Source organism: Harpia harpyja, chromosome 19 (genome assembly GCF_026419915.1).
Source record: "Harpia harpyja isolate bHarHar1 chromosome 19, bHarHar1 primary haplotype, whole genome shotgun sequence".
Taxonomy (NCBI): Eukaryota; Metazoa; Chordata; class Aves; order Accipitriformes; family Accipitridae; genus Harpia; species Harpia harpyja.
Window position 1 is genome coordinate 12780209 of NC_068958.1, and position 12792 is coordinate 12793000.

At 57.0% G+C, this 12792-nt stretch overlaps 1 protein-coding gene across 1 annotated transcript; it reads left to right on the plus strand.

The window, feature by feature from the left end:
* The first annotated feature begins 6878 nt into the window (after nt 1–6878).
* Nucleotides 6879–9572, plus strand: NRARP (NOTCH regulated ankyrin repeat protein). The gene has a single exon (XM_052815077.1). It carries the CDS (start codon nt 7056–7058, stop codon nt 7401–7403), a length of 348 nt encoding a protein of 115 aa, XP_052671037.1. The 5' UTR covers nt 6879–7055; the 3' UTR covers nt 7404–9572.
* The last annotated feature ends 3220 nt before the right edge of the window (nt 9573–12792 follow it).

Genomic DNA, 12792 nt, shown 5'->3' on the forward strand with positions numbered 1-12792 from the left:
TCTCCCTGCCATCTCCATCAATTTGGGGGCAAGCTCTTGTGCTTACAGCCTGGGCTGCTGGCAGTTGGCTGTGCTGGGGCAGGCTCACCACAGTGGGACTTGTTTTAGGAGAAGACCAATCCAGGGCTGACAGCAGCAGGTTGTTGTGTACATGTGGGCATGGCTCAAAACAGCTCCCAAAGGGTCTCATCCAGCTCCTGGGGGTGGGGGCAATGGCTGAGACCCAGCACAGCACCTCTCCCTTTCTGCTGCCCGCAGGAGGTGATGCCAAGGTGGGATCTGGGCAGCAAGGTCATCTCCAGTCATAGACACGGCCAACATCAAACTCCACATCGGACTGGCCTTGAGCAGCATCCAGGAAGTAATAAATTGTCCAGTTTTGAATGGTGGATACAGATCAAAGGGAATTAAACCAGCTCTTTAATGAGCCCACAATATTGTTTCCCTATCTGCCTACTTTAAAAAAAAATAATTTAAAAATCCCATTGTCTGTGCCATACTAATGTTTAACATTTATTAGGGCAGTAATGAGCCCTCCGTGGTTTTATGGGGCCTTTTGATCATGTGTTGGAAGGGCGGCTCCTGCAGCGCTTTTGTGGGGATACAGGCTCTGGGTGAGCTGCCCACGCCAAGAGCTCTTGGACCCCCAAGTTGCTTCACCTGCACTCAGCTCCTGCCTCTGCATTGCAAGATGTGATCACGGGGGGACCCTGTGATAAAACGGCACTGGGGAAGCGTTTTATCTCTGTTTTATCATGCCGACCTGAATGAGCAGCATCTCTTAGCCCTGAGAAATCACACGCTGCATCGGATATCAGGCCGGTTCCTCTCCTTGCCTTGTGTACTCCTTGCATATCCTTCAGAGTTTGATGGGGACAAGGTGTTTGGCACTTAGGCCAGCTTTAGTTTACAAATGAATATATCAACATTGTTCCTCATCAGGCAGGAATGTGCTTCCCTCCCTTCTCCCCCACCTTATCCCCATCCCCTTCCGAGCAAATTTCCTTCCTCCTGTAATCTGGAGCGGAAACCTCGCCACATATTTGACTGGCTCAGAGAAATCAGCTCGCTTTTCCTTGGCGTGACTTTGTGCCTTGAACGAGGGCTGGTCAGTCCCTAAGGCAGCCGGCAAGGCAGGGGAGCAGGGTGAGCACTGTACCGCTGCCCGTCCTCGATGCAGAGCTGCTTTTCCAGCCAGATGCTCCGATCAAGCTCCCAGTTGCTCAGCTGCCGTTTTCAAACAAACTGGTGTGTTTCTGGGCACGGACCCAGGGCTGACAAGCCCGAGGCTGGCTGCAAGCTCAGGCCTTTATGCTGCCCCACACCACGGAAACGCTGCTCCCACGGGCCGGGGGTCACCTCGGCTGGCCCTTCGCCGGGGGTAGGAGAGGAGAGAGGTGTCGGTGCCACGTGAGAAGGCAGATTTGCATCAGGAGGATGTTTGCTCCCTGGGAAATTGCCTGGGACCAGACCCTTCCCATCAGCCTGCCAATATGTGGGCATGACTCTCAGGCAAATGAGCTTCTACCCGCTCGCCAGGCGTGCCTCACCATGTGTTCCGCTGGGGAGGGCGTATGGCTGTGTCACCCCCCAGACTGCTTCAACCCCAGGGATGTACCCACGGAGCAGTCACCAGGTCCCCAGGCCTGTCCCAATGGGCTGTACCGTGTCTTCTGGGGGAACCATGCGGTGGGAGCAGTGGGGCGACGTACCCCCATCCCTGTGGCCACCATAAAGGAGCGACCATGCAGCGCAAACTAGTGGCCCCGGGGACCGCGTGTCTCGGGAAATGGTAATTTCCTAGCGCCAAAGCCCTGCGCCGACACACGATTCAATACTGGAGCTCATCCTGACAGCCCAGGACAAGTGAATTATGGCCCAAAGACAGGGAGGTTGGCCCAGGGCACATAAAACCAGGGTCCATGTCTCCAACTGACTGTATCAAAACCCGCAAAGTGGATATTTGGTCCCTCCCCGTACAAGTTTTCCAGCAGTAGAAGCCCTGTAAGCAACTGCCAGCGCACCAGGCCAGGTACATTTAATGATGCCAGTTTAGCAGAACATGGGCTCGAGCCAAGACAGTTTGGTACGCATGTGCTTGGCTGCGGTAGGGACATCAGCCAAGGCAATGCCGCAGGGTGGCCCGGCAGCACTGGGACACTGGCGCAGCTGGAGAGCCCTGCTTGTGGCACCGGGCAGGAGATCTCCAGCTCTGAGGGTGTCCCAGTTGGTAGCCTTTTGCCTGAACAGCATTTTCCCGCTGTCAGATACGGAGGCTGTAGGCCACATCAGAAGAGCTGCAGCATTTCCAGCAGGATAAGGACTGATAAGATGGGGCACTGGAATGATTGAAGGCTGAGCGGCAGTGCAACAACCCAACCCGCACAGCCCGGCACTACATCACCGCAGCCCCTGCGGGGAGTCGGGGTCCTCCAGCCGCAGGGCCAGGCGTGCAGGGATGTCCCCACCTGTGTGTCCCCCGAGGACAACAACCATGCGTAGGGTTATGACCATGCTTGAGTCTCGCTCAGGTTTTAAATCCTGTTTGTCACAGGCTGGGAGGGAAGGAACATGCAGAGAGCAGCATCCACTGTGGCATCTGCAGGAACCGGCAGACCCCAGCCCACGTTCCCACTGTGGCCTCTGTGGTGCAGATGTCCCGGGAGGATGGGGGATGCGTGGAGCCTCCCCTTGTCCCCAGGGCTTCCCTGAACCACCCGTGAGAGCTTTGCTCATGGTGCCTTGCTCCCTGCAGAGGACATGAGGCACCCGCACACGTCCTCACTGCACGAGCACAAGGTTTCTCTTGCAAAGCCCAGCTTCTGGCCTCGGGAGCTTTCTGCCTGCAGGACTGGCAGGGGCCCAGCCCCACCCCGGGCACTGCTCAGGTGCTGCTGAAGGCTCGTGGTGTGTGATGTGTCCATGGGGAGAGAAGGAGGCCGGTCCCATGGCCGTGCCACTGCTTGCACCCCGCTGCGAGCAGGGCAGCTCTCAGGCAGCACAGGGGAAGGTTTTCACCTGAGACACCCCCCCACAGCCCCGTCCCCGCTGCTCCCTTGCTGAAAGCAGCCCCCCGGGGCCGGGCACCCCTCTCCTCTCTCCCAAAGGTGGATCTCTACAAGGGAGACTCTTCCCACCCAGCAACCCCAGCCCCCTGGCCCCACATGGGCTCTCCCCTCCCTGCCCGCATCCCTGCGTTGGCCAAGCCCCATGTTTCCCCACCGGGGCTCCGGCAACCGCTTTGCCAAAAAGCCAGGGGCAAAGCACCAGCGGGGCCAGCGGCGGAGGAAACCTTTGCGTTTCCTCCCGGCTCGCAGGGAGCCGAGCAGGCAGGTCGTTCTCCCTCACGCGCCTTTTGCTGGGTCTCTGCGCTGGGAAGAAAAGCTCTCGTCTTTCCCACGCTCTCCGACACATTTTAATGAATTAAGTGGGGGCACGCCCCCTCGCCGCCTGCCCCGGATCCGTCCCCCCGGCTCTCCGGCTCCCTTCAAGGAGGCCTCCGGGGGTGGCTGGACTCTCACTGGCTTGTCCGCCTGGCCCAGAGGATGGGCACAGCCCGCTTGGAAGAGAGCTGGGACGTGTCCAGCCCAAGGCGCCCAGCACCAGGATAGCTCTGAGCCCCTCTGGCAATGCCAGTGGCAGCCGTCCCTTCCTCTCGCCCGCGGGCTCTCATGAGCAGGGGGAAATTTGGCCGTCACGTCACTCGAGGACGGGAAATTTGTTCCGCGCCTCCCAGCATGACCGTTTGCTTAAGGCATCGCAACACCGCGTCCCTCTCCCCACCTCCCGCCGCCGTCTGCAGCGCCGGCGCTTGCCACGGCTTCCCATCTTCTCAGAAGAGAGCAGATAAATCACTGGGTAGGACTACTGGTTTTGCAGGGCCCCACCAAGTGAGCACCGGGTGGGAGGAAAAGGGCCTTCCAACGCCTGCTGACAGCCCCTCTGCAGCCCCTCGCTGGCCAGCGGGCAGCCCGAGCCGTGCGGGGAGGCTGGCCCAGCCGTCGAACCGCAACTGGCTCCTCTCCGGTTACGGAGCTGGGGAACAAATTGGAGCTGAAATGCCAGGTTTCAAAATTGCCTTTTTATTTTCCTTTTTTTTTTTGCTTTTTTGCTATTTTCCCTCCCTCTCTGGCACTGTTCCCAGTCCGAGTCCTGCCCCCACCTGCCAGCCCTGAACATTTGCATGGCTGGGTCCCTGCCCAGGCTCTTTATTTTTCTCACCAGTGTCACTGGCAAATGCAGATTTGCTTGCGAGGATGTAACTCTGGCCAAGCCCCAGACCGGGGAGGTGTGAGCAATTCCCACTCTCCCACGGCTCGCTAAGAGGGCTCAACACCTCACAGGATACGGCCTGTAAATGCACGAAATCTGCTGTGCCGGGATATTCAGGAGTGGAAAGGACAGAGCGAACCGGCGGGAGCCGAGCCCCAACCCCAGGCTCCTGCCATCACTCCCACCATGCCACCTGGCTCTGGCAGAACCATCGCATGACCCATCCTTTTGCCAGCTTTGCCGTGACGGGTTTGCGGGGTTTAGTGCCAGGGCACGGTGATGGGCTGCTGTGGCTTCAGCACTCCCCGAATGCTGCTGTGCGGCTGTTTGCACTGCCTGGCTGTGCCGGGCCCCTGGGCACAACCGTAACTCCCCATGAGTCACCGTGAGTCACAGCACGTCCCACCGCTCACACCCAGCGAGCCGACATGGGGGAGAGGAGGGCAGGGATTGCCACTGGTGTGCCCTGTTGCCACCACGGCTGGGGTGATGGGGGGCAGAGCTACGACCTCCTGCCCAGGACGAGTCCCTCGGGGGGACGAGACAGGCAGGGGTGGGTCCTCTTTGCTGTCCTTTGGCAACCCTGGCTCCTGCAGGGACCCCGAGGCCCCAAGCCCACCACTGTGCCCTGTGCCAGCACTGCGGGGGCTCCATGCCTCAGTGGCACGGGGATGTCCTGGGAGAGGCTGCATGGACACAGGACACCAGAAGAGGAGCACCTGCAGCATAGCAGCAGCAGCAGCAGCCACCGCACTGTGCCGGCCACAAGCCCCTGACCGCGGTCACGTCCCATTCCTCCCTTTGGTGTGAGAACGATGTGCTTCAATATGCTTACATTAGAAAGCTGTGACTGGGAGAGCTCTGGCCTGGGGAAGCCAAACGGGGTGAGACACAGAAACCAGACAGGGATGGATAGGGATGGGATAGGGATTGGGATGGGATGGGCACAGGGGAGAAGATGGGGATGAAGATGGAGATGGGGATAGGACGGACGGGGATTGGATGGCGATGGAGATGGGGGTGGGCATGGGCACAGGTTGAGGGTGGAGGCGGGGATGGGATGGAGATGGGCACGGACATGGGGACGTGTGTGGAGATGGGAACAGGATAGGAATGAAGATGGGGATGAGGGTGGGGATGAGAAAAACTAGCTGCAGAAATGGACTTAGAAAAGTAGACCCTTATGGAGGAGAAAGAGGAGCTGCTTCACCAACTCCTTACAGCCCAAATCAGGCTGGTTTAACCCTCCTCCAACAAAGGAGCAGGACCCAGCGAGGGCAGGAGGAGAGTCCCAGCCTTCTCCAGCTGCTGCCTTCCCCTGACAGCTACAGGGAAAAGCCACGGGAAAATGCCACAGGGTGAGTCATGCCCCGAGCTCACGGCCACTGTCCTCCGGCCATGTGACGGATGGCTCCGAGATGGCATGTTTCATTGATTGGGGATGAATTTAGCAGTTGGGCGATTTCTCCCTTTCCATCCCCAGATGGACACACCGGCACGACCAGGTGACAGCATCTAGCTGGCCAGCTGCCCCCGGCGTGGCTGCTGTCACCTTGTTTTACAACACGCTCTTTCCTTTCTTCCTGCACCTCCTGCTCCACTCTGGCCGACCAAATGCCCAGCAGACGCGGTGCTGCTGGCCTGGGGATGCCGCTTCCCACCCAGCCTCTGCCGTTTGCTCCCCGTGGGCCAAACGGGTGCAGGGAGGGCCCCTCCAGCGCGGTTTTTGGTTGATGCACCATTTTTGGTACCTTTTTGCCCATTTTCCTGCCTACCCACGGTGTCCACACCAGGAACCCGGTCGTCAGCTGGGCAGCGGATCCGACCCCCAACTGAGTCACTCCAGGGCCGGCGGGACCTGGTGGTGGGGGCTGCATCTTGCCCCCCAAAATCAGTCCCACCCGTGGATGCCCCAAACCTCACGCAACCCCCGCTGCGTGCCTCCAGAGGGGCCAGATCCCGCGGGGCTGAATCCCCGCGTCCTTCTCCGTCACCTGTCCCGGTTTGCTCGCGGGGAGATAAACCCGCAGCAAAACTGTGTCGCCCCCCATATTTGAGGCTGTTTGCAATAACCGCCCCCCCCCCAGCACCTCGGTGACGCCCATCCCCGCGGGGTTTGGGGCCAGCGGGTCCCGGCCGGGGGTGAGGCGGGGGTCGGCGGGGTGTCGGAGGCGCGGAGGGTGGTTGGGGACGGGAACAACCCGGTTCCAGCACAGCGCTGCGGGGAGAGGCGGGCGGCGGGGCCGGCTGCGGCCGCCGGGCTCGGCCCGGTCCGGCTCGGCCTGGGCGGTGGTGCCCCCTGCCTGCGGCCGCCGAGCCGAGCCGAGCCGAGCCGAGCCGAGCCGAGCCGAGCCGAGCCGAGCCGGGAGCGCCCCCCATCGCCGCCCCCCCCCGCGCAGCTCACCGGGTGGGGGAGGGACACCCCGGCTCGACTCCCCCCTCCCCGGGGGCGTGGCTTCCCGCTGCGTCCCCGCCCCCTCCCCGCCCGGCCGTTCCAATGGGCGCGCGGTGGCGGCGCCCCGCCCCCCGGCGCCGCGTCACGGCCGTGCCATTGTTATGCAAATAAAAGGGTGGGTAAAAGGCGCGGCGCGGGGCCGGCTCCGCTCCAGAGAGGCCCGGGACGGCGGAGCGGCGGAGCGGCAGCAGCGCGGAGGCGGCGGGGGCCCGGGGGCCGCTGCGCGGCGGCACAGGCACCGGCGGCAGCAGGGGCCGCCCGCCACCGCATGCCCGGGCGGGCGGAGGCGTCGCCGTCCATGCGGGGCGGCGGGGCGTGAGGCGGCGGCATGAGCCAGAGCGAGGTGTCGCCGTGCGCGGCGCCGCCGCCCAGCCAGCGCGTCTTCCAGGAGGCGGTGCGGCGGGGCAACACCAAGGAGCTGCAGTCCCTGCTGCAGAACATGACGAACTGCGAGTTCAACGTCAACTCCTTCGGGCCCGAGGGGCAGACGGCGCTGCACCAGTCCGTCATCGACGGCAACCTGGAGCTGGTCAAGCTCCTGGTCAAGTTCGGCGCCGACATCCGCCTGGCCAACCGGGACGGCTGGAGCGCCCTGCACATCGCCGCCTTCGGGGGCCACCAGGACATCGTCCTCTACCTGATCACCAAGGCCAAATACTCCGCCGGAGCCCGGTGATGCCGGGGCCGCCCCCGTCCCCCCCGCTCCCCGGCCGCCAAAGCTGCTCCCACCCCCGCGAGGGGTTTATTTGGCGAAGATTTGGGGCCCCACGCAAAACACGCCACCGTTCGCCTGCTTTTAAATTTATTTTTTTTGTCTCCTTCCAAGGGTTGTTTTCCTACTGTAATATGTTGGTTTGGTTTTGGTTTTGGTTTGGTTTGGGGTTTTTTTGGTTTTTGTTTTTGTTTTTTTTTTTTCCTCCATCTACCTCGGCTGCACTCACAGTATTCACGGTTTCAGTTTGACATCTGGTCAGATGCTTTAAAGGCCCCCCCCCGTCCCCTCCCCGCTAATATTTAATCCTCGCCCCCCTCCGCCCCCCTGTCCCTCCGACTTAAAGTATTCTGGCTCAGAAAGGAATTCATTTCAACGCTCCCCCAAAACCAACCCACCCGCCCGGCCCCCGCCGGAGCGAAGAGCGGTGCCAGCCCCGGGCTCCGGGAGCGATGCCCCGGGAGGGGCTGGGGCTGCCCGCGGCCCCTTCCCCGGCGAGGAAGAGCAGGAAAGTCTTCCTCTTCCTGCAAGCTTCTCCCCGTCTTTTCCCACCGCTGATTTTTCTTCCCTCCCCACTTCCCCGCCCCCGCCCCCCCCCCCCCCGAGGCGACTCCGTTGGAATATGACAGACACGGTTTTCTCACCCCGATTGCTCCCCTTTTTTTTTTTTTGGTTTTTTGGGGGTTTTTTGTTTTATTTTGCGTTGGGTTTTCTGCTTTGGTTTTCTTTTTTGGGTGTCTGAAGAAAGTCTGCGTCCTCACCCGCTCCTTGAATCCGTTTAGCACGCGTGAGATCCCAGGAAAAGACATTGAATCCTTCTGGTTTTGTGTGTAAAGGGGGATTAGCAAATCCTGGACTTTTTTTTTTCTTTAAAAAAAAAAAGTGAAATAAACTCTAGAGGCAGAGGATTTGCTTTTGCACAGAAAAGGGGCGCGAGCGCTCTCTGCTGCCTAGAGAGATGCCGGAAAACTACTGAAAATAGTTTGGGAACTTTTTTTTTCTTTTGGTGAAACTTGGATAACACTTCTCAATGCAGAACGATTCATTTGACGTATGTAGATTCACCCGCCTTTTATATTATATATATATACCTAAATATATATATTTATAAAAGAAAGGGAGGAAGAAGAGAAAGCCACCCGAAGTCGCATTTTGAAGTGACTGCACGTATAATCGCAAATGCTGCTTTTTATTGCTATGGCACAAGAACATCCATTTGGAAAATGCGGAAAATTTCAGAAGTCTCCTTTCTCCCGCTGGTCTTTCAGCCCTCTTCTCTTCGTCTGCACTAAACCATCCATATCACTGCCATCTCCCCGCTCTTTCTTCTCTTGCTCCCTGCATCCAAACCATTACAATTAAAAGAAAAAGAAAATAGTTACCTGCTGGTTTATTTGGGTTGTGTCCTAACTATTTATCATGTATGTATATATTTGTGGGTGAAGATTGTGAGCCTGGTTTTGTTTGAAGATGGTGGTGAGTGTTTCAAAAATATGGTTTGGGAAATATGCTTTTTTTTTCCCTTAGTCTTAAAACTAAAAAAAAAACTTGAGTCTGCCATGATTATTTCCCATTGCACTGAATATTCTGCTCTGTCTCTGATGGTTTCACCTGCAGTTTGGTTTTGGTTTTCTCCACTTCAGCAATTTGAGATGATTTTAAAAAGCTCCAGATTTAAAGAAGAAAATGGAAAAAAAAAGCCCCGTCGAAAGCATCTACTGTTAATGCTGTAATTTGCAAGGAACTGCTTGGCCGAAGTCTTTCTGTGAGCATGGAAGGGGGTGTCCAGCACTTCCACTGGTGCTTCTGTGCGATAGTTACGGGGTGGGAACAAGATCTTTTCTAGCGAGGTTTTGTCGTCGTTACCAGATGGTTGCACATTTATTTTTTTTTTTTTGACTAAATGGATTTGCCACAATGAAATGTCATAACATTTATGACATGATATTAAGAAGTGTATTGTAAAGCCAAGTTCTAGATGGATTTTTAAAAAGAAATCTTGGTTATAAACCCAGTCTAAAGGGAGCTCTGTCCAGTGTTGTAAAGACAACATGATGTAACCCATATTTATATTTTTATAAAATACCTATTAAGACTGTGAATCTCCTGTGTGAATTGCTGGGTGAGTTGTTTTAAGAAAAGTATTGTTCCTTTCCAGCTTCCTGGAGCTTTAGACATGCTGAGATTTTGGGAAACTGTATGTCGGGGAAGGGGGTTTGCTCTGAAATTGTGAGTTGATGTATTTTTACATCCCTTTGTATTTTACTGAAAAGCTGCTGCCCTTCCTAGTCCCTAGAGTTTCAATTTTCTATGCAACCCCCACACCCCCGTCTCTCTTGATCCTGAGAAGTAAAAGGGATGCAGATATTGATTCAAATTGAAATGAGGGTTCCCCCCACCCCCCTTGTTGGCTCATCGTGCTGCTGACCCTTCATGCCAAAACGGGGAGTACAAGAAAAAAAAAAAAAGAGGCAGGTGGGGGAGGCTCTTTCATGCATGACTGGTCGCCTTCTGGCAGTCATCTTTTTAATTATTATTATTATTTTTGTAAGAAGAATATATTGATAATGTCAGTGAAATAAGCAGACATTGAAGCTGATGCACAGATTGCTCCAGAAAGGAGTTTTTCTGTAGATTTTTCTTTAGATGCAAATACCTTTTTTAATTATGTTAATTAATGTTAAGAATTTTTAGGCTTATATTGAAGCTGTATGTGGGTCACTATATGATCATTTCTAACTGGATAAAGTCTGTACAGTACAGCATATTCCTGAGTGTATGATATAGACGTGTAGCCCCAGAGTGCGAAATTTATAAATAAATTTTTCATTGATCTTTTTATAAAAAAAAAAAAAACCACAACAAATGGCTTTTTCATTTGTTCATTCCCACATGGTTATGGGTGATGCTGGGTGGTTCCTGCTGGGGGGGGGGGGGGGGGGTGCCGGCTGGGCCCCCAGGGCCCTGTTTCGGTGTCTAAACCTGCAGCTCTTCTGGGGTTAAACACATCCACAGACCGTGATGATTGTTGCAGTGGATTTTGCGGGGGATGCTGGAGCATGCAGCTCCTGCCAGCCCCTTCCCTTTGGCTGGAGGAAGCTCCCTGGGGCTCTGGGGGATGTCCTGGGGTGTCCCATCCCAGCATTCAGGGGCTGGTGGAGAGGGGTGATGGCTCAGACCAAACCCTGGTGCTGGACGGGGCATGTCAAGTTTGAGAAGTTCCTAAAGAAGCTGCTTGCCCCACGGGAGCGAGGTGGGAGCTCTGCAGCCAGTCCTGGGGCCGCTCCTGTGAACCACAGCCATGAAGTGCATGTTTGGGTCTGCAGCCCCAGCCCCACCAGCTGAGCACCTCAGGGCTCCCTGCAAACCTTCCCAGGCTTTTTTATTCCAACCTGGGCACCGGGAAGGGTTTGGGGTGGCTTGGTCCTTGCCAAGCCCTTGTGCTGTGGGGATGGGGATCACCTCCAGCTAGAAGCTGCTGTCAGTCTGGTGGTGGCTTCGGCCACCCCTGGAAGGGGCATGGGGTCAGGGTCGGCATGGGGTCTCTGTCCCCAAAGGCATCTCCATCCCCTCACGTAGCTCAGAGCAGGCCAGTGCCCAGAAGTGGGCTGAGCCCTGCACCTTTGGAGGTTTTCCAGGCAGGATCCAGCTGCTCCGGGCAGTGGGAAGGAGCAGAGGCACCCCCCTGCCTGCACTGGCTGGGCCCTGCCCACAGCCGGGGCTTTGAAGACAGGGTGCAGGTAAGCCTCCCTCACTGGCAGCACCGTGGGTTTTTGGATGAGGCTTTTTCTATATCGATAATTTTGCCAGCTCTGGAAATTGCTGAAATCCCTGGGAAGTTTGTACCATGCACAGTCTGGCTCCAGGCTGTGGGTTCCCAGGGATGCCAGGAGTGGGTGTCCTGCAAATGGCAGTGGGGAGGAAACCTGAGAGAAAAGGCTCGGTGTGACCTTTCCAGGTTGGCCAACCTCTGCTCTGATGTGCCAAGCCCTGTGCCACCCAGCTTCAGCGTGGGTCAGTGCCTGGGAGGGACACAGGCAGCTGCCCCAGGGTGTTCCCGGGGACACGCAGCCCACCCAAGCGGCAGCCCAGTGTGGAGAAGATGGGCACCAAGTGACCCAGCTGGTTTTTAGCAGGAAAAAAAACAGATGATGCCAAAACCACCATTCTCAACCGTTGGTGGTCCTGTGGGTCATCACCTGGGGGTCAGCAGCAAGCCCCTGAATACGGCCAGATCTGTGGGACGTGTGTGTGGGGCGAGCACCGCTCCCCTTTCCTGCCATGGTATGATTTTGTCCCACTTGGGGCACTGCGTGACACTGAGCCACCGGCGAGTGCCACCAAACCTCCCACCGTCACAGCGCTTCCCAGGGCCGGGGCGCTGCGGGGTTACACCTGCGGGTGCAGCTCACCCCTGCCTCTGCCCCAGGCTTGGGATGCTGCAAAAAACTCATCCAGGCGCTCTGCTTTGGGTTACCACAGGGCTGGGCTCAGACTGGATTGGCTCAGCCCTGCGGCTTCTCGCTGTTTACCTTGTCCCAGGGCTTCAGCCAGCCGGGCTGGGCCAGCCATGACCTCAAGGACGGGTTTTTCCAAGGATATGCAGCATTTCTGCACACAGCTCCTCTCTCCCCACGGTGGACAGAGCAGGCTGGGGCCTCTGGCAGCCCCTTTGCAGGGGATTTGGGCTGGGCGGTGAATACAAATCGCACCCTGCTGGCACCGAGCCCAGTGCCCACGAAGCTGCCCTGTGTCTCCGGGCTCCCATGTGTGATGGCCCCAGCAGTGGGGACATGCCGAGGGCACAGCCAAACTGCGACCCCCCCAGGGCTGAGCCCCTCGGGGAGCAGCCGCCCCAGTGCCGGGCGCCCTGCACGGCCCGTTGGCCACCTCACTTTGCAGCTCTCTTCTCTACAGCAACCCCATCCAAGAAATCTAGGAACTCCAAAGACTTGCGCTTTTTTCCTTTTTTTTTTCCCTTTTCTATTTTTGTTCCAATAAAAGAAAAATATTGGATCGTTTGGTGGCGTAAGCACATTCTTCTGGCATTTTTGCGTGTCCCTGGCTGCGCGTTATTGTCCGCTGGCCGCATTACGTAGGTGCTGTTGTTCCAAGAGAAACCAAAGCAAGAATTTGAACTTTCAAGTGCTTCCTGCCATTGTCTTTTGCTTTTGTTTGTGCTACTGACTCCAAACCAGATGGATCGGGCTCCCCTCTGGCCACGGGGGCGATGGGAAGTCAACACAGCCCGGTGTGGTTTGACAGCTTTGTCTTCTCTTCTATTGCCCGTCATCCGTCAAGCCCAGCCATCGGAGCTGAATCAACCAACGCATATGGATGGGGGGGGAGGAGG